Source organism: Eumetopias jubatus, unplaced genomic scaffold (assembly GCF_037043125.1).
Source record: "Eumetopias jubatus isolate StellerSeaLion01/CBP00866 unplaced genomic scaffold, mEumJub1_p1.0 scaffold_4, whole genome shotgun sequence".
Taxonomy (NCBI): Eukaryota; Metazoa; Chordata; class Mammalia; order Carnivora; family Otariidae; genus Eumetopias; species Eumetopias jubatus.
This window is the reverse complement of record NW_028274810.1, coordinates 8605467-8632420: the sequence shown is the minus strand read 5'-3', so window position 1 is coordinate 8632420 and position 26954 is coordinate 8605467. Positions and strand designations below refer to the sequence as shown.

Genomic DNA, 26954 nt, shown 5'->3' with positions numbered 1-26954 from the left:
CTGTGGCTTCTCTAAATACCTGCGTTGCTTTTGTTTCCTAGTGAGAGATTTTCAAGTCAACATTTCAGCTGAGAGCACGTTTACTACAGGGAAATCCTTAGAACTGGTCTGCCTGGTCGTAGGCAGTGGCCGGGACCCACAGCTTCAGGGCGTTTGGTTCTTCAATGGTAATGAGATGGCCCGCATGGATGCTGGGGGTGTTCTGGACCTGAAGGGAGACTACAGACAGAGAGCAAGTCAAGGACAGCTCCAGGTTTCAAAGTTAACCCCCAAGGCTTTCTCTCTCAAGATCTTCTCTGCGGGCCCCGAGGATGAAGGCGCCTACAGATGTGCTGTGGCGGAGATGGCAAGAGCTCAGATGGGCTCCTGGCAGGTGCTTCAGAGCAAGCAGTCACCAGACAGCCATGTGCATCTGAGGAAACCAGCAGGTACGTGAAGTCAGAACCAGACATGCCTGGGCTGCCCTCCGCTTTCCTCCTTTGTGAGTACAGGCTGCCTCCCTGGACACAGTGGACTTCCCCTGAAGAGTCGGGTGTCAGTCAGATCACTCTGAGGTGGAGTAAAGAAAAGCAACCAAACTAGCTGAAGACTTAAGTCTTATTCCGGGGCCGTTAAATGGGCTGTGACCACAGACACAACATTTAACTTCTTTAAATCTCAGCTTCCTCAAATATAAAATAATTACATACGACTAGATTGTCCGGAGGTCCCTTCTTGCTGTCTTAGATCCTTTGATTCTATTTGCGATCAGTCCTCGTTTTTGTACGTTGGGTTTTTCTCCGAACAGAAGACACGTGCGTTAATGAAACCCTCTATCTTCTCTTTGTTGTCTGTGTGGTGTGAGTATGGTAAGAGGAAAGAATGACGCTTTGCCTCCTTCCTGGGGATCAAACACCTACATTATGGCCCCTGCCCCCAAACATCTTTCAGATGCCTTTTGTCCATCCTCTAGTATCTTAACCTGATACAGGGAATGGTAGTATGTCTTAATTCTGCATCAAAGCATGACTCAGAATAAGGAATGAAGAGGTAAATGATAGCAGGCAGACTCTATTCCCTGCATTTGGCTGTAATGTGATGTGCCTGTCCAAACGGGTCTGAGTATCTATGGGCATGAAAGTGGAAGGCCACTCAGCTCTCGTTTCAAGTTTATGAGGGTTGGATGACCTTAAACATGTTTGAACACTCAGTGCTTTTTGTTTGAAGAGAGAACAGACAAATCTACAACTAATATTAGGATGCTCTGGTCCGGGTATTATATTCAAAGTCTAGAAAGATTAACTGCCCAAGAGCACAAAACAAAACCCAACTAAAAATAAAGATACCCTTGTTTCACTTGCTCACTGGCAGCATCTCCAAAGATAGATAGATTTCCCTTTCATGCTCTTCTCTGGCACCCCATTTGCCAGCAATGAAGACACACAAACTTTGGCCCAGAGCGGCACGCCAGGAAGTGTGCTGATGTTAGTTTTCACACTAAACATTTGGTCTAACTTTCTAGGATTCAGGAAGAACTGTGTAGGCGGGTTTACATATTTACACAGAGCTAAATCTTTGCTTCATTCATCTCAGTCTCTGCTGAAACATATCTGTAAACCTTTCTTAAATTCAGCATATGGGAATCTGTGCCAAAGGGAACTGAAGGTGTGCTTTGTGACCCACAGATCATAAGCCTATCAGTAGGGTGGTCTTCCAAAGCTAAAAATAGTTCATTGGGTAGGCTGGAGTCCAAACTGGGCCTGATATGTGGAAACAGAAAAAGCTATTAGCAAATTTATTAAGGATCCTGTTGAGCATTCAGTTTTGAAAGTCAAACCAAAGTATGAGCAGAGTTTTATCATGAAATTCATATTTTATGAATATTTTAAACAGAAGAGGTTACTCACTACCACTGCGAATGTGTAACTTACACACACTTGATAAGATTATTACTTCTTACCAAAGGCAGTAAGGACTGTAATGAACTAAGGAAACCTCATTTTTTTCTTTAAAAAAAACAAAAACTGATGTTAGTTGAAACTAACCATAATGGTTATATTCAAGTAGTGAGATTATGAGCAATAATTTCCTCTTTATTTTCTCAACTTCAGTTATGAGTCTATTTTTAACTTGAAAAGAACTTGAAGTATAATCCTGCCTCCACTCCCCAAAATCTGGAAGCAAGTTTACATATGTAGATACAGATATAGATGTATAATATTAAATATTATTTAACTAATAATTATTTAATTATTAAATAAGAATTATTGAATTATTTAATAGTATTATTAGATAATTAAAATATTAAATACATGAATTAAAGTTACTTGTGAACATCAAGCTTCATTCTGCCTTTGTAACTTATTATATACATAATATACATAGAGCAGGAGAAGGCTCAACTCCTTCCTCAGCAGGGAAGAACAATTTGCAAATTCATTTAGATCTTATTTAGATTTCTCATCCCAATTTCATTTTGTTTTCTCTCTTGGCTTTGAACTACCTCACTTTCACTAAGTACCTATCATTACAACCAATGCTAATAACTCCCATGTACTGGGTACTTTCCCTTGCCAGCCAGGCTAAGCCCTTTGGCATGTACCACTTTTACTCATCCCAACAATGCAATAAGGTTGGTGCCATTATTATGTTCGTATATACAGGAAAGAAAATCAAGGGTCAGGGAGGACAACTGTGTTGCCCAAGATAAATTCTGACTCCCAGGACGTTGGCCTTAAATGTGAGATGCCTGAGCTATGGAGGTGTCTTTGCTTTGCCCACAAAGCACCCAGGACAAAGCCTTGCACAGGAAGTATCTGTTGAATGAATGTTTGCGTTTCTACATATCTTGAATTTCCCATCTGGGAGCCAGATTTATATTTTGTAGTTTAACATTATAGTTCAGATATAAGTAGGATCTCTCTTCAACCAATAGTGTGTTTATATATATATGAATATGTGATTTGAAAAAGAAATATATATGTGTATTTTCCCCCAAGTAATTGTTTTTAATGTTGGCATTTTGTTTGTTGTTGTTGTTTAAATAAACTCTACAACCAACATGGGCCTCGAACTCATGACCCTGAGATCAAGAGTTGCATGCTCTATGGACTGAGCCAGCCGGGTGCCCCAATGGTAGTTTTTGAACAGAAATCTAATTACCAATACTCCTTTCCTGTTCAAAACACATACTAATTAGGGAAAGATAAGTAGGCAGAGGAATATCATTTTGATCTGTGAAAGATAAAATTCCAAAAAACTAAAAATTTAAATAAACACAGTTTCATTATTTTCAGGGTTATACACCCACCCTAATTAATCTAACAAAATATTACCAGATGCTTTCCCAACTAGATGTTCTTAATGAAGGGCTGATTTAACAAATCACTAAAAATAAGGGCAAATTATAAATTAAGTGTAAATAAGTTCACCTGATAGTCTTTCTGCTGTCTTGTTCCCACTATGTAAGTGTTTAGCAAATCTCTTTTCCGGGGGTGGTAAGAGCAGTCAACAGCCCAATCTGATTTGTCACAAACTAGTCAAGGCCTAATTAAAGAGATTTCACCATGTTTTAGAAAAATTTTCATTGACTTGAAATACTTTTTTTTTTCCTCTCAAATCTGTAATCCACAGCAAGAAATGTGGTCTTAGCTACCAAGAACCAGCAGCAAGCCGTGTGGGAAGGAGAGGCATTAACCCTTCTCTGCAAGGCAGATGGGGCTGAGAGTCCCTTGTCTGTGGAATGGTGGCATCTTCCACAAGGCCAGAAGCAGCCAGAGTTGGTGGCTGGCATGCAGCAGGATGGCACCGTGCAGCTGGGGGCCTCCTACAAGGAACTCAATAACCAGGGCTCCACAAGGCTGGAGAAAACGGACTGGGCTACCTTCCAGCTGGAGATCAGCTCCACCAGCACCACAGACAGTGGCATGTATGAGTGCAGAGTGTCTGAGGGCACCCGGAACCAGGCCAGAGGGCGGAGCTGGACTCAGAAGTTGGCCGTCACTGTCAAATCTCTGGGTAAAGGTCAAAGAAATCCTGTTCTAAACTTACATATATCAACGGTACCTTCCTGGGCAGTGGGAAGCAGTGGAATTTGATTGTGTGTCGACCCGAACCCCCTCGTTGTAGAACGTACACCCCAGGACACAGAGCATAGTCTCTGGCTGCCAGGTCTGTCAGCCAATCTCTAAAGTTTACTCATCTTTATAAGGATCATCCGTAGGGTGCCACTTGTCGGTTGTTAGTCAAAACTAAACGTGAAAGCCTATGAGCTGGAGTAGACATATAGAGGACCTGTGCCCAGTGGAGCTGAGCCTCGTACATCCAGGCTTCTAGAGCTGCAGCCCTGGGCTTGCAGAGTCTCTTCAAGCCTGTGCAAAAGAGTGATGCTGAGCCCATGAGTGGAAATAAGGGGAGACCAGCCACTGGTGGGGGGGGCGGCGGGGGTAGGGAGGGGAGAGCACTCCACCCACTCAGTAGCAGCTGTCTAAGCAGCAGGCTGGAGAAACACTTCCTGTTTGTTGTCACTGCTGGGAACGCTCTTAGAAGAGGATCAACTTTGGAAAATTTGAGGACAGAATTCAGGACAGACCGTACTGTGAGTCAACTCTGAGCCCCAGATAGTTGATGCTCCCAGTGTATGAATGCATGGCTCCATGTGAAGAGGTGGTCAGTAGGAAAACTTTGATTTGATAAACATATTGGCAATGGTGTTTCCCATTTATTTCTGCCCACAGAGTCAAGTTTATGGGTTAAGCTGATGAGCCGTCAACCCAAAGTGGAATTAGCCAAGACCTTTGGCCTGTCCTGCATAGTGGAGGCTGACTATGCCAACCTCAGGGTGCCACTCACCGTGACATGGCTCTTCCAACCAGCAAGATCTCAAGTCTTTCATCCGCTTGTTCGAATCACCCATAATGGCACTATTGAGTGGGGGGATTTCCTACCTCAGTTCCAAAAGAAGACAAAAGTTTTACAGTCCTCGTTTCATTCTCAACTCCTAATTCATGATGCCACTGAGGAAGAAGCAGGAGTTTATCAGTGTAAAGTAGAAGTTTACGTCAGAAATTCCCTATGCACAAGCGGCCCCGTGAGGGCTTCTGCCGTCTCTCACTCACTGATGATAGCCATCACTTTACCAGGTAAACACCACTGGAAAGTAATCCCTGCTTTAAAAACAAATGAACACATTTCTCCTATTTTGGGTAAATTATAGAATTAAAATATAACATACCTTCCCCCATGTTTTGACTGTATAAGTTAACGCCATGTAAAACCGATGGCCAGGCTAACATGAAGTTAGTACGCATGGGACAGCCATACTGGTTGTTAAAACACTGACATACTTCCACACTGACTACTAACAACTGTTGCTCCATGCCCCTTCCCCCTCTTCCCAAAAGTCCCCACCACCCAGCTACTGAAAATTACCACATGGCACAACAGGGGGCTTCTCGGACCAGCTCCTGTAGGGAGAGAGGCATTCTTCGGATTGGTCACTGCCCGTGCTTTACTAGTCATTAAATGTTTGGAATGTCTCCCCTACTGGTAAGGATAATGTCAATTCCATTAGAATACATTTATCCTCTCGGTTTAACATGTTAATGTATAAGAGAGAATATCTGATTATAGTCAAATATAATTTACCTCATCAGTTGGTGTAAGAGCAGAGACACAACCTGGGCAAAGTCCTGCTGGGTCACGTATCTTCTTCTATGACTTCCATTCTCTAAAGACATTGTGTTTAAGAGCCTTTGAAGTCATTTCTACCTGACAGGCACTGGCGAGTGGCTTAGCTTTGGGCAAATCACTCAATCTGTCCAAGTCTAGGGACTTCATCCCTAAATTGCTGTTCTGCACTGTGGTGACATATGTAATGTGCCTAGGACAGTGCCTGACGCATCAAGCAGATGCTCAGACATGGTAGCAGCCATTATTCTTTCTGCTGCTGAGTGACATTTTCGGTAATTGTAACAATCTCCTTGTTGATTAACTCATGTCTTAATTGCCTTGTCCTTCCCATGGTATTTAAAATTGTTGACCCAATCCTTTCTTCTTGAAACTTCCTTTTTCCTTGGCCTCATGACGCAAGATTTTCTTGGTTTCTTTCCTAACACTCTGTTTCTTCTCATTCTCTTTTGCAGAATTCTCCTCCTTCACAGATCCATTCCTTTGCATTTCAGCCTTAGCTTGCTCTCTTCTCATTCCATACAGTCTCCTGAAGTGGGCTTATTCCTCCCCCTGGTTCAACCTATATACTGACAACGCTCAAATCCATTATCCTGAAAGACTTCTCTTTTCATCTCCAGACTCGTTATACAATTATCTCCAAGGCATATCTACACTCAGTAAGTCCAAACATAAATGCACTATTCTTATTCTTCCAAATCTACTCCTCCTACACTGTTCTCCATGTCCTCACGATCCACCAGTGGGCAAGGTGAGAAACCACAACACCTCCATATCCACCTCATCCAAACTCCCATAGCACAGCCTGCAAGATCCTTTATAACCTGGCACATTTATGTCTTTCCAGTGTCATCTTCCACTTTCCATCTTGAATTTGAGCTCTGGCCACGCTGAACTACTTGCAAGCCCTCAAATACTCTGTGTTCTCTCTCACTTCCAGTCTTTGTTCAAGTCATGGGTTTTGTGTGGAACTCTTTAACCTCCTCTCCACCAGACAAATTCCTATTAACTCTTAAGACTTAGCTTCAAGATCTCTGCTCCAGGAAGCCTCCCCCTACTCCCATATTTGAGTTAGAGGTCCTACCCTGTGCTCGGACAGCCACTTCTGCATACCTCTGTCACACTTGGCTGATACAGTCTTGTAATTTGTAGGCCTCTGTGCCTGTACTAGTTTCTCCCTCTAGACTGTGAACCCACTGATGGGAGGTATCCACAGAGCCAGGAATGGTCTGGCACATAACACAATGTGTGCTTGATACATATTTGCTTAAGGAAGAGGAAAGGGACCTACCAGCAACTTTAAGGAGCAGTTACAAAAATAGAATTAATGATATCAGCAAGAAGTTAGAATAAGGTTTGGAAGGCAGGTTGTACCATTCATCTTCCTGACAGAGCAGAAAAGCTTCTGGAGTAAAAGGTTAGTTGACTCCATATCTGTATAAGATTCCCACAGTTGACTGGCTGCAAAGAGACATGCAATTTTAGTAGCCCACGTACAACTTCCTTTTGCTTACCCATGTTTGAAGGCAGATACAAACAAGGACATGTCAGCGAATTGTGAATCCAGGAGTATTCCAGAGAGTGAGCACACAGACAAAGCATTAATAGGGCCACTTTCTCTCACTTTGATTTATGAAATGTGACAGAAGAGAAGAAGTCTATGCTTTGACAGTGAGGCATTATCATGTGGAAGAGATTGGTTTTCTGTATGACACTCCATCCTGCCCCATGTTCCCTATCCCACTCTGCCGGGTAAGGGTAGAACCAGGACCAGTGACTGGAAGGTAGGGAGTGGTAAAATCCCACTTGACATCAGAAAAAATTCTCTAGTGGCAGAGATGTCCAAAGATGGAATGGGCCGCTTTGTCAGTTGGTGAGCTGTTCAGAGGCTCAGTGGGCAGTTAGTGGGGCTGCTGGGGAAGGAATTCACACATCCAATGGATGTAGGAGACATTGCCTCGTGCCTAGTTGACCTCTAATGTCCCTTCTACCTTAAAATTCTATTTTCTAGCGAAATAAAAAAGTCACTGTCACCATTCTTTTAATTTAGAAAGCAAGCTACAAGTGAACTCAAGCAGTCAAGTCCAAGAGATCCTCATCAACTCCAACACCAACATAGAATGTAGCATCTTGTCCCGGTCCACTGGAGACCTTCAATTAGCTGTCATTTGGTACTTCTCTCCCAGTTCCACTAAAGCAACCTGGCTGAAGATCCTGCAAATAGACAAAAACAATGTTGTAAAATATGGGGATGAATTTCACACCCTACGGAGAAAACAAAAATTCTACCCCGAAAAAGTTTCCCAAGACTTGTTTCAGCTACATGTTTTGAACATGGAAGACAGTGATCAGGGCAAATACCACTGCGCTGTGGAGGAATGGCTCTTGTCTACAAATGGCACTTGGCTCAAGCTTGGAGAAAAGAAGTCAGGTCTGACAGAATTGAAACTCAGGTCCACAGGTAAACCTCGCAAGTGTATCCTCACATGTCTTTCTGTAGGATTGCAAACTTCTCTGGGGCAGCTCTTCTTTGGAGTGGATATGTGAAAGTAGAAATATGACCCAGGGTCATAGGAATAGTGTCCACCTACACAACGAATGCAGGACCTAGTAGCCCAGCAGAGGAGGCGGGTGTCACTTAAGGTGAATCAATCTGAGGCTTTGAGGAGCTTGGATGGGAACAAGATCCCATGGATTGGTTTGCTTATCAGACTGGCAGCCTGGTCTATGGAGCTACCCTGGGTGTCGTATCTCTAGATCTCTGTAATAACAAGCTGTGTCATTCCAGTGGGGCTCTACTGTAATTTGGCAAAGAAAGAGTAATACAAAGCATATTTCTCCCACTGTGAACAGAAACTGTACAACTCTATAGGGATGTGTGGAGAAATTGCTTTTCAACATTTGGCTGCCTAAACATAAGGTGAATAAGAGTAGTTAACTGTTGGAATGGCTTACTGAGGGAGTCTCCTCTTCCTCAAGAGATCTTTAAAAATGTAATAGAGGTTCCATCCATTTGCATTGGTCTAGGAGTGCTGCAGTTTAAATGTGGGCAGGGTTGATTAGATCTCTGGGTATTATTTAGGTCACCTCCAATGTTGATTAAAATTAAGTGAATGTCACAGCTAAGGTTTGAGAACTGGCTGAGATCCAACAGCACAATGCAAATACGTTAATCTAGTTTGGTGCTTAAAATTTTATTTTCTATGTAACATACAAAAGTAAGATTATAATGGGCGCCTGGGTGGCTCAGTTGGTTAGGCCACTGCCTTCGGCTCAGGTCATGATCCTGGAGTCCCAGGATCGAGTCCCGCATCGGGCTCCCTGCTCGGCAGGGAGTCTGCTTCTCCCTCTGACCCTATCCCCTCTGATGTGCTCTCTCTCTCTCATTCTCTCTCTCTCAAATAAATAAATAAAATCTTTAAAAAAAAATAAGATTATAATGAACATCGCCGTGTATTAGACAATTAGAGATACAAAGAGAAATAAGGCACAGCTCTTGCCTTAAGGAGCTTACAATCTGTTGGGGGCAGCAGAGCAAAACAGTAACTTAGCATAAGAATCTCTTCCTGCTGCTCTGGTTCCCCTTCTTCACATTCTTCAGGCACTTCTTCTTCCTGCTAAATGTGGGTGTTCCTCAGGGACAGATCCTGGACCCCTTTGTCTTATTATTCTCTGCCCTCTTCAGAACTTCTTAAATTCTGCCTTGGTTTCAACTACCACCTTTGATGAAATTGCTCTAAGTCTTTACACTTAGCTCCAGGTCTTTCAACCCAACTGCCTGTTATACATTTCTACTTGGAAGCCCCTGAGACCCTTACACTCAGCATGTCCCAAACTGCATTATCATCCTTGCCATTCCACAAGACTCATGCATACTTCTGCACTCTCCATCTATGTGGCTAGCAGCCCTTTGTCCCAGTTGCCCAAGCCAAATCTCGACAGTGTATGCACATCCCTTTAAGGAGGCAGCCACTCCTTAGCACTCCAAGAAGTGCCTAAAATCTTTTTTGTGTGACATTGCTCGATTTGAGAATGTACGCTACTAATCCAAACTCTTTTCAGATTCTGAGGGTGTCAAACAAAACAGCTGTGGGTGGGGTGTGGCTGGCTGGGGGTGGCCAGCTGTGCACCCTGGTGTAGGGTATGATTTAAGGAAGAGGTCCCAGAGAAAGATACTGAGAAGGAGTGGTCAGAATTGTAGGAGAGACATTTTCTCTGAAATCAAAAGAGGAGAGGACTTCAAGAAAAAATAGACTTCAGGGACAAAACCCACAGAGAGGACAACAAAATGAGAGTGTCTTGAGCTGGGAAATTAGGCCCATACTGAGGATCTTGGCCAGAGCATGGTGTTGGAATTGGAAGGCTGATTGCAGTCAAGTAGGGAGGAATTTGAGTTGAGGAAACAGAGACAGTATCATATAAACTAATATTTCACATACTTTGCCATGAAGAGAAGGAGAGAGTAACAACAACAACAAATCCAGGATCAAAGTTATTCTTTTATTTATTTTTAATTTTTTAAAAGATAGTTATTTATTTATTTATTTATTTATTTATTTATTTATTTATTTGAGAGAGAGAGCACGAACAGGGGGAAGGGCAGAGGGAGAGAGAGAAGCAGACTCCCTGCTACGCAGGGAGACCCTGGGATCATGACCTGAGCTGAAGGCAGATGCTTAACCAACTGAGCCATCCAGGCACCGCAAAGTTATTCTTTTAAAGATAGATTAATAAATGTGTTTGTGGTAGAGTTGAAAATTTAGTGTATAGTATAATTTCTTTATTTTGTTTGTAACTACTCTGGACTTCATTCAAAGTTCTCACCTGCTAGTTAGGAGGGGAACTTTTTAAAAAAGTAAATGTCAAAATCTGTTTAAAACTTAGTCAACTGGTGAATCGTTGAACACTACATCAAAAACTAATGATAAGTTGGCTAACTGAACATAATAAAAAAAAAACTTAGTCTAATCCGATAATTTAAAGTCTCTCCTTGAGTGGTATTCTAACACTTGTATGAAAATATTCAGTCTCTCGGATAGCCTCCTCTTTCCTTTCATCTAGAACTGAGATGATATCTGGGCATATGGGAGGAGGGTAATTTGCTAGGAATGAGGGGCAGTGGTGCAATACCCAGCTTGAGGGGATGGTTGGAAGTTTTGAATGATCCCTCTGGGAAGTAGAAGAAAAAGTTGACCAGGGAGGGGTAAAAGCAGCAGGGCAGAGTGCCCATTGAACCTGGGTGGTTTCAGGGGCAGGTTTTCAGCAGACAAGAGGTAGGGCTGAAGAAGGAAAATGGTTGGTTTGATTCATAGCGCAGAATGTTCTAGCAAATATGGAAGAAGGATGGCGGTCAAGGAAAAAATGTTACAGATGAAAGACCTGATGTCTTAGGATTTTAAGATGGCATCTCCTCAGTGAGAACTAGATTTTTCAGAGGAGGTATCCAATCTAAAAATCTAGATTTGTCTTTAATTTATTGACATTTTATTTCCTAGGAAGTAAGGTACGTGTTTCCAAAGGGTACAAGACAGAAAATGCTACTGAGCATGGAGAAGTGGCCATCCACTGCAGCCTGGAGAGTTCTGGCAGCTCAGCTTCCCTGTTCTCTGTGATGTGGTACCAGAACAGGGAAAATTCTGGAAGGAAGATGCTGGTGCACTTGCAGCATGATGGCTTGTTGGAGTATGGTGAAGAGGGGCTCAGGAGCCATCTGCACTGTTACCGTTCATCCCCTACAGACTTTGTCCTGAAGCTTCATCGGGTAGAGATGGAGGATGCTGGGCTCTACTGGTGCAGGGTGACAGAGTGGCAGCTGCATGGCAGTCCAAGCAAGTGGGTCAACCAAGCATCAGATGAGTCACAGCATATGATGCTCACGGTGCTGCCTTCAGGTAACGAGGGGCTAATCTGTCCTGGCTCGTGGTCAGGAGAATCTTTGTCTCCCTTCTTGTGCTTTCCCTCTCAGCTATGTTTTGCTGAAAGCATTTACGGATTCCCTAAAGAGAGTGACTCTGTCATTTCTCTCAGTCGTAATTTCCATTTCTCATTTGGACAGACAAGGTCTACGTGAGGTTTTGGCATAGACATTTAAATGTCAGGGGCATCTGACCTGCTTCCCCCATTCCCCTCCCAAACAAACAAACAAAAAAAAAAGCCATCAACATCTTATCCCTTTAAAGAACAAAATAATGCTCGCAGCAGACATCCTTACCCCTTGGCTGATTCTCCAGTCTCAGAAGGCTCAGATCTGCAGTGGGAGTCGGAATGAGGGATGGGGGGCCCTGGTGACTTTAGGTTTCAGTTGGTTGAACTAAAGTCAACTACATCTAAACACTCCCCACCTCAAAAACAGAACGAAATCTTTCTCAATACGTAAGTGCCAAGCTTCTTCTCACTCTATATGTTCAACAAATGAGCAGGATTTTGATAATGATAGTCATTTGGTTGCCTCTCCTCATGGCAGCTTGCAAGGCATTGAAGGAGGAAGTGTGCCCTATAGAACCTGTTTACGGGGTCCAGCAAGGAGGGTAGCTACTGAAAGACCTTGGCCAGAGCATGGCCATTCTCTGTGTGGGAAGGCCATCCTACTCAGCTGAGTGCACAGCTTGAGGAGGGATGTGGAACAGGTGGTTGTGAAGGAGAGGAGCATCGTTCCAGCCAATCCAGGGCCAAGCATGTAATAGGCATTCATGAAGCATTTGTTAATGAAAGCAGCAATTTCTCCAGCCAGACCCGTAAATCTTCCCTGGTGATCAGTGCGCTGGCTGATGTAGCCAGCTCATCGCTGAGCCGCTCCTTTCTGGTGAGGTTTAAGGTGAGGGTGAGAGGTTGAGCTATAAACTGAACTGGGAAAGGGACACTGAAGACGCAGAGATGTGGTCTCGGAGCCCCACACCAGGAAGGGTAAGATGGATCAATGAAAGATAACATTCCTAAAACACCAGCTAGCTTTGGTGACGCTCCTTAGTGGGGGAGAAAGGGTACTGCCCAGCATGGTGGCAACTTCTCTGAAGTAGGGTTAGTTGCATCCCAGCCCTGACCAGGCTTCTAGAATGGAAGCCAGAGTTATCTGATGTGTTCCCTGGGGCTCCATCATCTTCTTCCCCTGACCATTCTTCATCAGAAATTTTCTCCCAAGTGTCCAGAGAGAATTTTTCTTCCTATCAGCTTTTCTTCTATTCCAGTCATTATGGGAAGTCCCACAACCCTGAGCACATTCCATACATATTTTCTCACTGGAATTCCCAGGAGGCCCTGTAGCATCAGCAGTTTTTTGGTAGCAGAATAAATAGATAACAAGTGTAAAACGTACCTATTCTGTGACTAAAAAGCACATTTCCTCTGAGAAAGATGAGATCCTTCACAGCATACATGTACTGTTAATCTTTGTGGAATCCTTATAAATCAGGTGAAAGGTTTTAAAAAAGATGAACTCTGGAAAGAAAACATCAAAAATTGGGTGATCTTTGTATTCTTTACAGTCGAAGAAGCTTGAAAGCCTGTGCTATGATAAGCTGAGGGTTTTCATTATTAACACAGTTAAGGGTTCCCAAGTAAATCCTCAATTATAGTATCTTGCTTCCTCTACCTGACTGTTCCTTTCTGGTAGTTGCAGAGTTGCAGAGGCAGTGGGGGGGGGGGGGGGATGAAAAATTCCAGGGTTTGGAATCAGACAAGCCTAGGCTCAAATCACAGCCCTGTCACCTACCTACGAGCTATGAAATCATAGCCTGTTATTTAACCTCTGTGAACCTCAGCTTACTCATAAAGTGAGGATCATTATACAAATGTGTATAAATTATCTAACATAGTCCCTGGAATATTGTAAGTGCACAAGAAATGTTAACTCTCTTTTCCATTATGCCTCCAAACATGTTACACACACACACACACACACACACACACACACACACACACACACACACGTGGATATATCCATATATGTGACAAAATATTTTACGTTGTTCAGTAAGTAACTATGTGAGGATCTGAGGACACAAAAACATGCATTACAGAGTCTTTTCCCTAAGAGCTCAGATTCTGATGGGGGACATGAAGTCCAAAATGATAGGGGTCATCAAAGAAGTAGCCTCAGATGAAGGAACAGAGGCAGGGCTGGGTGTGAAGGAGATCTGGGAAGTTCCTCAGGGTATGCAGCCTATGAAAAGGAAGAGAACATATTTTAGGAAAAGGGAAGACTATGCAAGATGATCATAAAAGCTGTGGCGCAAGGGCAAGAGATGAAGTTAGTGAGATGGGGAGGGTCCAGATCTCAAAGGGGGTGGTGAACTTATTCATGAACATTATGGAGTGTCAGCAAACAAGTTCAGGCAGGGGAGGGACATCATGAGATTTGCATTTTAGAAAGCCCCCATTGGGAGCTGTGTTAAAGATGAACTGGAAGGGAGGCAGACACAGAGTAGGGAGAACTATCTGAAATCGATAGTAGGAACCCAGGTAAGACAAGATGAAGGCCTGAATTAAGGCAGTGCACATGAGGGCTGAGAGAAGGGCGGGAATTCAGTGTTAGGAGGTGTCATCTTCAGGAGTTAGACACTGATTAGATATATGTGGAGGGTGCATGAGCAGAAGTGGAGAATCAAAGATGAATATCAAATTTCTAGCATGGGTGGATATAGGAGAAAGGCCTGAATGGGGAATTTAGTTCAATTTTGAATAAGCTGGGCTGGAATTGAGTTTGGAGTATGTGTGAATTATCCAAAGAGATCTACCCAACAGACATCGGGACTTCCAAGTGAGATCTTTGCCAGAGTTGTAGATTAGAAGGCATCAACTTATAGCCAATAATGGTGCCCAACAATGGACTCCTGAGATATATCACTGTTGATCAGGGGAGTGCAGAAGAGGAGCCTGTGAAGGAGAATGAAAGGAGTAGCCAAGAGGTAGGACGAAAACCAGGGTTTGGTGGTATCATAGAAATCAAAAGCAGAGAAGGTATCAAGAAGGAAGGGAAAGCCACAGACCCAACTACTGCAAAGAGGTCAATTAAAATAAGAATCGGAAAATATCAATTGGATTTCACACTGTTGGGCAATTGCAGACAAGTAATGAAAAAGTCAGACCACGGTGAGGAAGTGGACACAGCAAATACAGATTATGCTTTCAAGAGCTTTGAGGTAAAGACAAGAGAGAAAATAACAAGTGGCGAGAGGTGTCAGTCAAGTTTTACTTTGTTCTGTTTTGGTTTGGAGGTGGTAGAGACTTGAGCACGTTTACATTCTGGAGGGGAAAGAGGCAGTGGCGAGGACGAAGGGGAAGATTAGAAGAGGGTAGACCAGCAGTCCAACACCTTGCATCAACATAGACCACCTCCTGTCTGGAATGCTCTTCCATGTCATCTTTCTCTGATCAACATCTATGAATCCTTCACCTCCCAACTTAACCGCCACCTTCTCAGTGACTTACCTTGTTCTCTTAGTCATTACACTTGTCTAACATCCATAAGCACTGCCAGACTGTACATTCTGAGCAGGCAAAGACTGAGTGTCTCATTCCCAGCACAGCACAGTACCTGGCACATAGAGATGCTCAAGGACTTAATGGAGTCACAGCATAATCATACTCCTCATAAGGACCTGCTCTGTGTATTAATAAAGTCCAGATCAGATATAATGTGCTAGCAATTCTCACTTCTCCAGTGGTTTTCCACCACCCCTATGTGGCAATTTCAGGTTGGGTTCGTTTAGGACTACCTAATAAAACTGTGGAGCCTGTGGTTCAAATGAAGGCAGAAAAATTATGAGGAATTTCCCTGAGGGAATGGACCTTGCATCTTCTTCTCCATCTTACTTCCTTATCTATGACTACACCAAGGTAGGGGCTAGGGATACCTTCGTCTTTTTACCTCACCCTCAGAGCCCAGACATAAATGTCTTATTCTAGAGAATTCACTGTGATTAATTAATAGGCAAGACTGTACGGCTTCCTGGGGACTGGATTAGTTGTAATTGTATGGTGTTTATTACTACTCCCCAACTTCTTTTTGGGAAGGATATACTTAGAGAGCGAGCCTTCAAAGGAGACATGTGCCCCTACCACACTGAAGTTTCTGGAGAGACCATAGAATTTAACTATGCTACCCCAGTACCTCCAACAAAGTCTCCGGCACATAGTATTCAACAAATGCTTGATGAAAGAATGAGCAAGCTTGAGTCTTCAAATGAAACAGGATGCTATCAGGCATCACTCATTCTGGGATGTACTCGTATCAGGTTCCTTAACCCTACTTTTATTGCTTGGCAGGAGCCAACGCTCTCACGTGGCCACACTTGGCACAGTCAGTTGCCAAAGTTTTGGTGGGGGTGGGGGAGGAGTTGGTAGCCCCCCTTGTTATCCTGTATCTTTCTTCCACTGAAGTCAGTATTTATGAGGTGATATCAAAAAGGAATGCTCCTCATGGCGTGTTTGGCTGTGGGTGGAAGCGCATTATAAACTAAACTTTGTGATGAAGTGTTCTCATTACATTTTTGGCTCTGTCTTTTAGACCTTGTACTTTGAGCATTGGGCACTTACTCGGATTGATTCAAAATGCCAAACCTTAATGGTTTTGAATGTCACTAATTCTAATCCAGATATGGGTGAGAGGCAGATGGTGGGAAATGGTGATCGTGGGATCTAGAGCAAACACTGACCTCCCAGGAGAGGTAATTTAGAAGCACTGGAGCTGAGAGTTGCTAGCTGTTGGCCAATTCGGCACTGTGAATCCTTTGATGGCAGATTGCTCCAAACAGAGCAGCCTCCTCCCCATTAAGATAGTCAAGCCCTCTGGCAGTCCTTTCGTGCTGAAGGTTAGAGTCTCAGTGGCAAAAAAAAGCCAAGTACCAGATTTCTTTCCCCCTTCTATGTGCCAGCCCCATCTCCTCATGATCACACCATCATCTAACAATGGTGAGACCGAGGTGGACTCTCACCTTCCAATTCTCTGCCACCCATGACTGGGAAGGGAAGTCAGAGTATCCTAATAAGTAGTCATTAGACTCCCAGTGGATTGTCACCCAGTAGTGGAGACAGAGGGACCAGAGATTTAAGGGAGAGTCTTGGCCTGTGGAAGAACATGGCCAAGCGTGTGGCCCCTGGGTGGGGAATCAGTTGGTCCAGCCCTATTTTCTGTCCCATCTCTTGAAAGAAAGTTGCCTATGATTTTTCCTAACGTTCTCACTAGCATTCCAACTAATATTTATTTCTTGCTGACTCAACAAATGCACTGGGCACTCTGTTAAATACTTTATTGTGCATTATCTCATCACACCTCTAGAAATTATCCCCATTTGATCAATGAGGAAACTAATCATTATTGAGGATAAGTAACTTGTCTAATGTCGGTAACAGTAAGTTAAAGAGCCAGAATGTGAACCCAGCTCTCTTGGAGATGGTAGTCAATCACTACCCTGTGTCTGAGTAGTGTGAAGTGTCAAAGCCAGGACTTCTACCCACCGTTCCCTACGGCTCCATTCTCTTTCAGCATCTCCATCTATACCTTCTCCTTATCCACATGCCTTCAGATATATTCAGATAAGAGCTGGGAGAATTATCGTAGTCAAGCAGGGCCTTGGAGAAAGGGGTCAGGTAGGATATGGAGAGAGGGGGTGATAAAGAATTAAAAGTCTAGCTTTATCATTGCCCACCCTTTCAAAAACAAAAACCAAATCTAGGCTGGAGAATATAAATGAGACCAGAGAAAATCCAGGCCACAAACCCCTGTAGCAATTTGTGAGTCCTGAGAGCTGCCAGCCTAATGTTCAGTGATGATCTTTACTCTGTGCAACATGATGGCAGCCACCCCTAGGTTCCTGTGGGTGTCATTTACTCATGCAATTAATTCATTCATCAGTTTCCATTGATGACCCATGGACCAAGTGCTGGACAAGATAAAAAGATGCGTAAGACATAGGCCCTGTCCTTCAGGAGTTCACAATGCAGGAGTTGGACAAATGTTCAGATTCTTTCTTGACTTCCAACAGAGAGACGTTCTTCAAGGTGCAAGATGCATCAGCAATGCCAAAAACAGAATTCTTGCAGCAGAGGTTGGTAGAAATGACCTCTAAAGCTGTTTACATCTCTAAGAGTCTATAATCCCATGAATCCTATAACTTCACCTTTGAAGAAGAAATTGCTTATGTCATTACAATTTTCCAATAAAAGCACAGCTACTATTAGCATCCGATTTTTTGGAAGAGCCCTGGTTTCAAATACCCTGTCATAAATACATGTAGTTGGAAGACTACATTTAGTAGTTGGTGTCTCTCTAAGCGTGTGTCTTTTTGCATGGACAGTCTGTAAAGCCGGTCCTTTGACTAGTGACTCGGCGCTGCTTCCTGGAATCTGGGGTGTTTGCAGTCCAGTCCCTTTGCCTCCCTGTGCACGTGGCGGGGAACCACTTTGGGGCAGCGTGTGCGTGCTCTGCATGTCTGCGTGGCTGATGGTGCTTCCCCACGGGCTGCAGCTGCCTCGCAGTCATGTGCTTCAGGCTGCCTTTATATAGTATCCTCTGCCCATGTGGTTGCAGTCAGTCCGATTCCATTAAGATCAGCCACAGTTGTCACGCACATGTGCGGGGCACTGCAGGGGACATGGAAACAAATGACACTATGAGGTATACTCAAGTAACTGTGATGAAACCAAGGAGATGGTTAAAAGGGAACAAAAGAGGTCTACACCAAGGGGTATGTGAGAAGAGGATCCGGGAGGACTGTGCCCGGAGGCAGGTAGGATGACCCTGGGTAAGAGGCGGGTCATCTGAGCTGCGTCAGAAGGGCCCGGAGGATTAGGGTGCAGAGAGTGTGCCGGATGGAGGCAAATGTGAGAGCAACACAGGAAAGGAGCTCAAGGAGGGGGCCCAGGGGAGACCCATCTGGACAATCAGGAAGGGCTGGAGCTGCTCACTGGGTGCTGTCGTGTAAGGACAGCACGCTGTGGGAGGGTGCGCACGCGCACGTGTTGTGCGCGCTGTGGGAGGGTGCACACCCGCCCGTAAGAAGCCGCAGTGGGAATAACTCCGTTAAAAATTCAGGACCGGCTACAGAGTTGAGAACGAGGGCTGAATTATAGATCTCTTTTCTGAGGCTAGAAGATTAAAGGAGAGGTTTTCTTTTTTGTTTTTTCTTCGCGGCTGTTGGTTTTAAGTAGGTCATTGGAACCCCAGTGGTTGGAACTTGCTGGGTGAAGGCAGGGAGGCTGGAAAAGCACCGTCCTGGACTTGACTTCTCCCCACCGCTGCCCCCTTTTCCTGCCCACATGTGATTTAAAGGGCCCACTGCTCTTTGGCCCCGTGGTTTTTACCTGTATTTGCCTGTCACAGTAAATCCCGCACGGGTTTATCGTTGATTCGTGCAGGTAAGTTGGAGACTGATTATCTTCTTTATTGTTCTCCTTTTCATTGCAGAGCCCACATTTCCTTCCAGGATCTGCTCATCAACATCTTTACTCTATTTTCTATTGGTCCTCCCCTGCATTCTGTTGATTCTTCTGTCCATTTCCCTCCTCTGCTGGTACCACAAGGCCAGGAAGTTGTCAGCCCTGAGTCTAAAAGCACAGAACGAAAAGGCTCTCTGGGTGAACTTGAAAGGGGCTGGTGACTGGACAACAAACCAGAGGGAAGAGGAAGAGGAAGACCATTGAATCCGGAGAGCTTCCAGCAGCTTGGGGAAAGTGCGGGCTTTGGAATCAGACTGAGCGGCATGTGAATGTGAATGAATCCTGATCCCGTCCTTCCTGGAGTCTGTGGCCTTAGGCAAGTTACCTAGGAATCAGAGGGAGTATTTATTGAGCGCCTATGTGGGGCCCCACACTGCTAAGTGTTTCTTCGTTGTATTACCCTCATCTACCCCTTGCAACTTCCCAGGAGCTAGATGATTTACCCTGTTTTTCACTGGCTGTACCTCACAGAGGTTCAGGGTCCCTGTCTGTAAGGAGAGAACCTCCCTCACACAGCGTCTTGGGTATTCGGTGAGATCGGATGGCGAAGCCCAGGGTGAGAATGCCCTCTACTCTCTCCTCCCTTATGTCACTGACTCCCGGGAGAGCACTCCGAGTGGTCCAGTCACACTGGCTCTAGCTTCATCTTTTGCTCCCAGATAAGAGGTGTAGGAAGGGGCCTGATGTCAGCAAGGCAAAAAGATGTTGGGGATATGCTCTTCGTTCACATCTGATCTGCTTCCCAACGTGAGCATGACTTCCTTCAAAGTAGAAATCCCATCTGTCCCTCATCCCATCTATAAATGCTACTCAAGAACAAGCTCTGCGAAGAGGGTGCCTGATCCGTTTTGGCCCTTTGATGAAATTGTAAAGCATTTTGTAGTCTGAGTTTCTTTCTTTTTTCTTTACCTTTACGTTTCCCTTTTCCTTCCTTCCTTCCTTCCTTTTTTCCTTTCTCTTTCTTTTCTCTATTAGCATTAGGTCATTGCTTAAGGGAGAACTTTTTTTTTTTTTAACAACAGTGCTCTAATCAGCCCCCAAGGCCTCATACCTCCCCTTCCTCCCCACTCCAAAAGATCCATCTGGGTCCTGGCTCTGAGCCAATGCTTTATTTTCTTTGACCTGACAGCATTAGGTAGTAGCACAGGGCATTGTGGTGGTTCTTTGGGGAAGGAGGAGGAACAGAGCCCCTGTCCTGTCTTCCCCCAGCAGGGGCTAGGAGCTCAGGGGAAGCAGCGGGTCAAGTCTGGTTCCTCAGGGTCCCCTGTTCTCAGCCAGGAACGGTTGGGGGAGGGGGATGGTTGGGGAGTGTCATGGCTTAAGGCTTTCAACAACTGGCCCCCAGGGTGTAACAGGTATTCCCACTGGGCCTGAGGCCTCCTCATCTTTGTTTCAAAAGCTGCTCGGGCCCTGTTGTAGCCAGAATTGGAAATCAATCAGTACCACCTAACAGACTTGAGAAGATGCATCTATTTGTTATCTGCGTGACCAACAGGGTTGCTTTAGCACTTGCTAATTTGCATTTCCAAGGAGAGCAATTTATTTTTAATTATTTTACCAAGCACACACGTCTCTCCAAACATAATTAGTTCCTTTGCAGGGGGAGCATCGGTGGCTATGAGAACTCCCAGTGTAGAGCTATAGGTCCCTTCCGCTCATCTCCCTTTATAGGCTCATTTAAAATATCCCAAGTGTTTCCTTAAATGTGTCAATATATTAGTCTCTTCTCAGGTAGGGTGGCATATTTTTCAGAAAACAAAGCTAAAGGTAAGACTTGTTAGAAAGTATGATGTCCCCTGCCTTCCCTCCCCGCCCCAAACCTGTATTTTAATTAGGATTTTAAAGGGAAAGGGAGCAGAATCGAGCCCCGTCAGATAATCAGAGTGGATTCTGGTGCTGCCCCCTGCCTGGGGTCCTCTTTCCCCTGACCCCGTCCCTCTCTCCTCACCTGGGTCTGGCCCTTTTGGCTCAGAGCTCGCCGGCCACTTCTTCCTGTTTGAATCCGGCCCAGACATGGCACAGAGCAGACACTGAAATGTCCAAGTGCGTCGCCCAGAGCCGAGCTTGGGAACGATTAGATTACTCCCCAGGGAACACCTCGTGCCCAGCCCCGGGATTGGTGTGAGGGATCCAGTGGGGACCCAGCCGGATGCAGTTCCATTCCCCTGGGGTCATCAGCTTGTCCCTTCTGGCTGCTGGGCTCCTCAGCACACCAGGCATCCTAAGAAGCCGTTTTGTGCTATTTGGCCCGTCGTGAATTTTTAGGCAGCTAAACCCCAAAGTCGTCTTTTCTCGTTTCTGAACTGAATAAAATTTGTGTTCACCCAAGTCGGTCGATGTTTCCCGTGAAACCTCTTCTCTTTCCAATGCTGTGCTTGTCCCGTTTTACTCTCTAACACTTAGTGGAGAACTTCACTTTTATTCACCGATTTAAACTTTTCCATTCTCTGTCAGCACCTGGTTTTCCTTTCAGCGTCTTGGGTTTTCAGTCCTCCTTGGCAACTGAACAAACCTGTCTCGGGAGTTGGCTACCTATGGCCCACAGGCCAGACACAGCCCACCACCCGTTTTTTAAAATATGAATTGTTGGAAGACAGCCATTCCGTTTGCCTGCATATTACCTCAGGCTGCTGTCTTCATAAAACAGCAGAGGTGAGTAGTTGCCATGGAGAATGTGTGCCTAAAATGTTTACTATCTGGCCCTTTACAGAAAAAGGTTTCCAACCCTGCTCTGTTTTAGTGGCTAATGTTCTGTCTTAACCATGCACTGTGTTCCTGGGACCCTTGACCTATTGTATTGGTATCTCTTATATACCTGATTAATTGAAGAATAATCTGAGGCTCTCCAGATTGGGGTCTGGTCCAAGCCATTGCGAAGTTTGAATCCTCTGCTGCACTCTTCCTAGAGATGGAAAATTCAGCACCCTGGAGGTACTCCTGCTCAGTGCAGGACGAGATGACGTGGAGGTGTATGAGGCATGAATAGGCTGTTTTCGTTCTTTTTAGTCTAGGAAGACATGTATGGGGAACAGCTGATATACGGCAAAACAAGAAAGTAGAAAGTCAAGTGCCATAATTCTATCTTATGATTGCACAGAAGTTGTTCATCATCTCCGAGTTTCAGTGCACCCCCATGTAAAAGGGATTGTTATTCCTGTCCTGCAGGAAAGACAGGGACGCTTAGAGGGGTTGGGTTGCTCCAGGATCACCTAGCCACATGTAGAAGAGCAAGAGCTCCAATTTAGGTCTGCTGGCAACCAATCCTAGGCTCTTCCCATGGTAGACACTGTGCTCAAAGTCACAGCAATGGGGGACATCTAGTGATGATAATATCCACCTCACATGGTTATGAGCATGGAATCAGATACTTATATGGGGTAAGTTTTAAACCGTTTCAAGTCATAAGTGAATGTGGGCATAACCAAGTTTTTTTTCAGGCCTCATCTGTCTGTGCACATAAATGAAATTAAATCAACAATAATAAAATTCTATAGACTTTCGCCCCCAAGCTACTTACATGGGGTCTTGGCCATCTGTAAAGCATTCTTCAAGTACTTCTGGGGATTCTATAGGATTCTGGGAGTTCACATGAACTTATGAACTAGTCCCCTCCCACATGGTTTCCTGCTACTCTGTTCAGCTCTACGGGCTCCCACTGCAGCCAGGATGCTGGAGCATATAACGTAGCAACGCCGGACAGTGTTCATTGGTAAGCAAGGAAAAACACCTCTTATTTTGTCCTGATGTCACACTCTGGATTGCAAATGAATCCAAAATTGCTTGTGCCCCCATGTCTCCAAAGATTGTGAAAACAGGCCCTTTAACTTTTGCCCAGTACCTCCTTGCTCCACAGGGTCCAGACACCAGCGAGTCTGGGCCCAGTCTGGGAGAGAGACGTCATGCTGTTTTTCATTTCCCATGCTCAACTCCTGGGAACCTGTTAGTACATCTTCATCTCAGACCCCTGTCTCCCCTGCAGTTGAGTCATGCAAATTTTACTTCTGGGGAGTCCGCCCACTCATCAGACAGGTCCAGGGAAGTTTACATTCCCGGTAGGCTCAGCTGGGACTTCTGTTATGTTGGCTATTAATTTTTACCCCTAATGTAGTAAAGTGCTATGGCAATTGAGAAATCAGAGACAGCTTCACAAAGGAGATGTCATCTGAACTAGGCTTCAAAGTCAGGAAATATTTTGACAGGAGAAGTTGGGATAAACAGTAATCTGTGGGGAGAGGTAGCTCCATGAAAAGTGTGTAGAATAGCTTTGGTTTGATTTAAGTGTCAGAATTATGGAGCAATGAGAGAGATTAAATATGGAAAGGTTAGAGTGAGGAAGGACAAGAGAACAGATCTTGAACATACACAAAAACTTTGACTTTATTTGATGGAGAATGGTGAGCCATTGAATGTTATTTAGCAGGGAAGGAGCAGCTCTCCTTTAGGAGAATTGAAAATCCAGCAACATAGATGGATGGGTAGGGGTTGAGTGAGGGCTGGGGCAGTATCAAGGCAAAGCAGGGCAGCCAGCCTCAGGAAATAACCTCCATTTTCCTAATGTGTGTAACAAGGATAAAACCAATTTTGTGAGGTTTGAGGACTGAACCGAATTATCAGGATGTTTCAAGTATTACATTAAGCTCATAGAGGTAACTAATGTATATTTGTTAAGTACAATGACAACATGTTATGAGAGTCTTCTTCTGTTTAATAAATATTTGTTAGCCTAATTTTCTATTGGTAATTGTAGAGGTAAGAGAGTTATATCTTTTCACTTAGCTGGCTTTCTGTTTGACTTATCTTTAAAACAAAAATTTATTTATTTATTTGAGAGAGAGTGTGTGAGAGCAGGAGAGAGGGAGAGAGAGCACAAGCAGGGGGAGGGGTAGAAGGAGAGGGAGAAGCTGACTCCCTGCTGAGCAGGGAGCCCCATGCGGGGCTCGCATGGGGCTCGATCCCAGGACCCTGAGATCATGACCTGAACCCAAGGCAGATGCTTAACCGACTGAGCCACCCAGGCGCCCCTGCCTTATCTTTTTTTTTTAAGGTTTTGTTTTTAAGGTATCTCTATACTCAGTGTGGGGCTTGAACTCACAACCCCAAGATCAAGAGTCACATGCTCCTTTGACTGACCAGCCAGGCGCCCTTACCTTATCTTTTTGATGCTTGCTTTTATGTTTAATTTGCTTGTTAGATATTTGGAGTTTCTACCTTGTCATCTTTAAATCCAAGGCTCCTTTTGGATCGGTTCTGACTTTCAAACAGAGATATTTTGACTAGAAGCATAATTATCACATTAAACCATTTGCTGAGATGGAAGACCACTTTGGATAGGAGGTATGAATAAGTTCATATGTCATAAGTTAACCAGTAAATGAAAACCCAAATTCATTATGCTTTTAAGGTCACAATGGTACAGGGTGTTGAAAATGTGTGCTTCCATTTTATATGGAGCGATAGTCCATTTTCATGGATTGAAAGTCTCAGTACTGTTAAGATGTCCATTTTCTGCAAATTGTTCTATAGAGTTGATGCAGTGGTTATCAGTGGGGGAGGGAGGGCATGGCAGTTGTGCTCTCCAAAGGACACTGGGCAATTTATGGACACATATTTTGTGTGGCACAGCCTGAGGTAGGGGGTTGCTACTGGCACCTGGTGGGTAGAGTCCAGGGATGCTGCTAACCATCCTCCAGTGCACAGGACAGACACCTGTCCCCACAGCAAAGAATTGCCTGGCCAGAAATTTCAATAGTGTTGAGGATAAGAAACCCTGATTTAATGGAATCCTAATCAAAATCCCCGGTAATTTTAGTTGCGGAGAAAGGGGAACCCTCCTCCACTGTTGGTGGGAATGCAAGCTGGTGCAGCCACTCTGGAAAAGAGTATGGAGGTTCCTCAAAAAGTTGAAAATAGAGCTACCCTATGATCCAGCAATTGCACTACTGGGTATTTACCCCAAAGATACAAATGTAGGGATCCAAAGGGGTATGTGCACCCCGATGTTTATAGTAGCAATGTCCACAATAGCCAAACTGGAAAGAGCTGAGATGTCCAGCAACAGATGAATGGGTAAAGAAGATGTGGTAGATATATACAATGGAATATTATGCAGCCATCAAAAAGAATGAAATTTTGCCATTTGCAGTGACGTGGATGGAACTGGAGGGTATTATGCTGAGCGAAATAAGTCAATCAGAGAAAGACATGTATCACATGACCTCACTGATATGAGGAATTCTTAATCTCAGGAAACAAACTGAGGGTTGCTGGAGTGGTGGGGGGTGGGAGGGATGGGGTGGCTGGGTGATAGACATTGGGGAGGGTATGTGCTATGGTGAGCACTGTGAAGTGTGCAAGACTGTTGAATCATAGATCTGTACCTCTGAAGCAAATAATATATGTTAAAAAAAAAAAGATAAGCAGGAGGGGAAGAATGAAGGGGGGGGAAATTGGAGGGGGAGACGAACCATGAGAGACTATGGACTCTGAAAAACAAACTGAGAGTTCTAGAGGGGAGGGGTGTGGGAGGTTGGGTTAGCCTGGTGATGGGTATTAAAGAGGGCACATACTGCATGGAGCACTGGGTGTTATGCACAAACAATGAATCATGGAACACTACATCAAAAACTAATGATGTAATGTATGGTGATTAACATAACATAATAAAAAAAAAATCCCAGGTAATTTTAGAAATTGGCTAGCTCACTCTAATAAATAAAAATACAAATAATCTAGGTTAGAAAATATTTAAAAAGAAAAAGTTGGAGGAATTACACTCTCAAGTTCCAGGACCGTCTATGAAGCTATAATAATTAAAACAGTGTGTTATAGGGGCAACTGGCTGGCTCAGTCAGTGGAGCATGTGACTCCTAATCTCAGGGTGGTGAGTATGAGCCCCAAGTTGGGAGATTACTTTAAAAATAAATAAATAAAATGTGATGGTATTTAAAAATAAACAACCCAGTGTGCTATAGGTACAAGTATAAACAAGGAAACCAGTGGAAGAGAATAGAGTCCAGAAATACACCTACATATGTACATTTACCTAATTTCCATTCTAGGTACCATTGCAGTGGGGAAATCCTTCTTCTAATAAATGGTACTGATACAATTGGATAATTATATGAAAAAAATGAACCTTGACATCTACCTCACATTTTATACTACAAAAGAAAAAAATTAACTGGACATCACTAAAATAAAACCTTTGTTCATCAAAGACATCATTAATTAAGTGATTACACGAGCCATGGATGGGGGGTAGATAGTCACAAAACATACCTAACAAAGACTTGCATCCAGAATATATACAGAACTCCTATAAATCCATTTTTTTCAAAAAGGGGAGGAGCCTGAAACTCAATTTAAAAATAGGCAAAAGACTTGAACAGGGATTTTACAAAAGAGAATTATTGGAACAGTCAGTAATCATATATAGTTCAGGCTTCAGGAAGCATATGCCAAGATGGGATGAGATGTGCAAGGGGTCTACTGAGGGAAATGCCTATGAAGGAAGAGGGGGTGGGGCAGGGGAAGGTAAGGAGAGCTAGGGACTGGGGTGCAGGTTTGACATCTATAAAAGGAAACAGGGAAGGAAGAAGGATTATGGAGGAAGAACTTTAGACTCAGTTTAATTTTGAGATCATCTGGACCAAGCTGATGGGAGTCTCTTGAGCAAAGGTTGGCTGTTGGAGGAGTGCCCCCCTGGGCAGAAATGGCCTAGCTCTAGTATCCTTGCCATGCTTAGTCTTTGACTGGAAGCAGCCCTGGGAAAATGTGGCATCAGCATGAGCATGGTGACAGATATGAAGGTCTAGCAGCTGGACGCTGTCAGTCAGCTCTGTTTGCTGCAGAAG

At 44.2% G+C, this 26954-nt stretch overlaps 1 protein-coding gene across 2 annotated transcripts in view; it reads left to right on the top strand.

Annotated features, from left to right (window-relative positions):
• The window catches only part of CD101 (CD101 molecule), a 36298-nt gene extending 12470 nt beyond the window's left edge, over window positions 1-23828 (top strand). The window contains exons 4-9 of one of the 2 annotated variants that reach the window (XM_028102063.2): window positions 42-428; window positions 3613-3996; window positions 4716-5120; window positions 7718-8128; window positions 11163-11558; window positions 19070-23828. In XM_028102063.2, coding sequence (XP_027957864.2) covers window positions 42-428; window positions 3613-3996; window positions 4716-5120; window positions 7718-8128; window positions 11163-11558; window positions 19070-19305 — 2219 coding nt within the window. In that variant the 3' untranslated portion in view covers window positions 19306-23828. Of the gene's footprint in view, window positions 1-41; window positions 429-3612; window positions 4003-4715; window positions 5121-7717; window positions 8129-11162; window positions 11559-19069 lie in introns of both variants that reach the window. The other variant, XM_028102062.2, reaches the window with a different exon arrangement.
• The last annotated feature ends 3126 nt before the right edge of the window (window positions 23829-26954 follow it).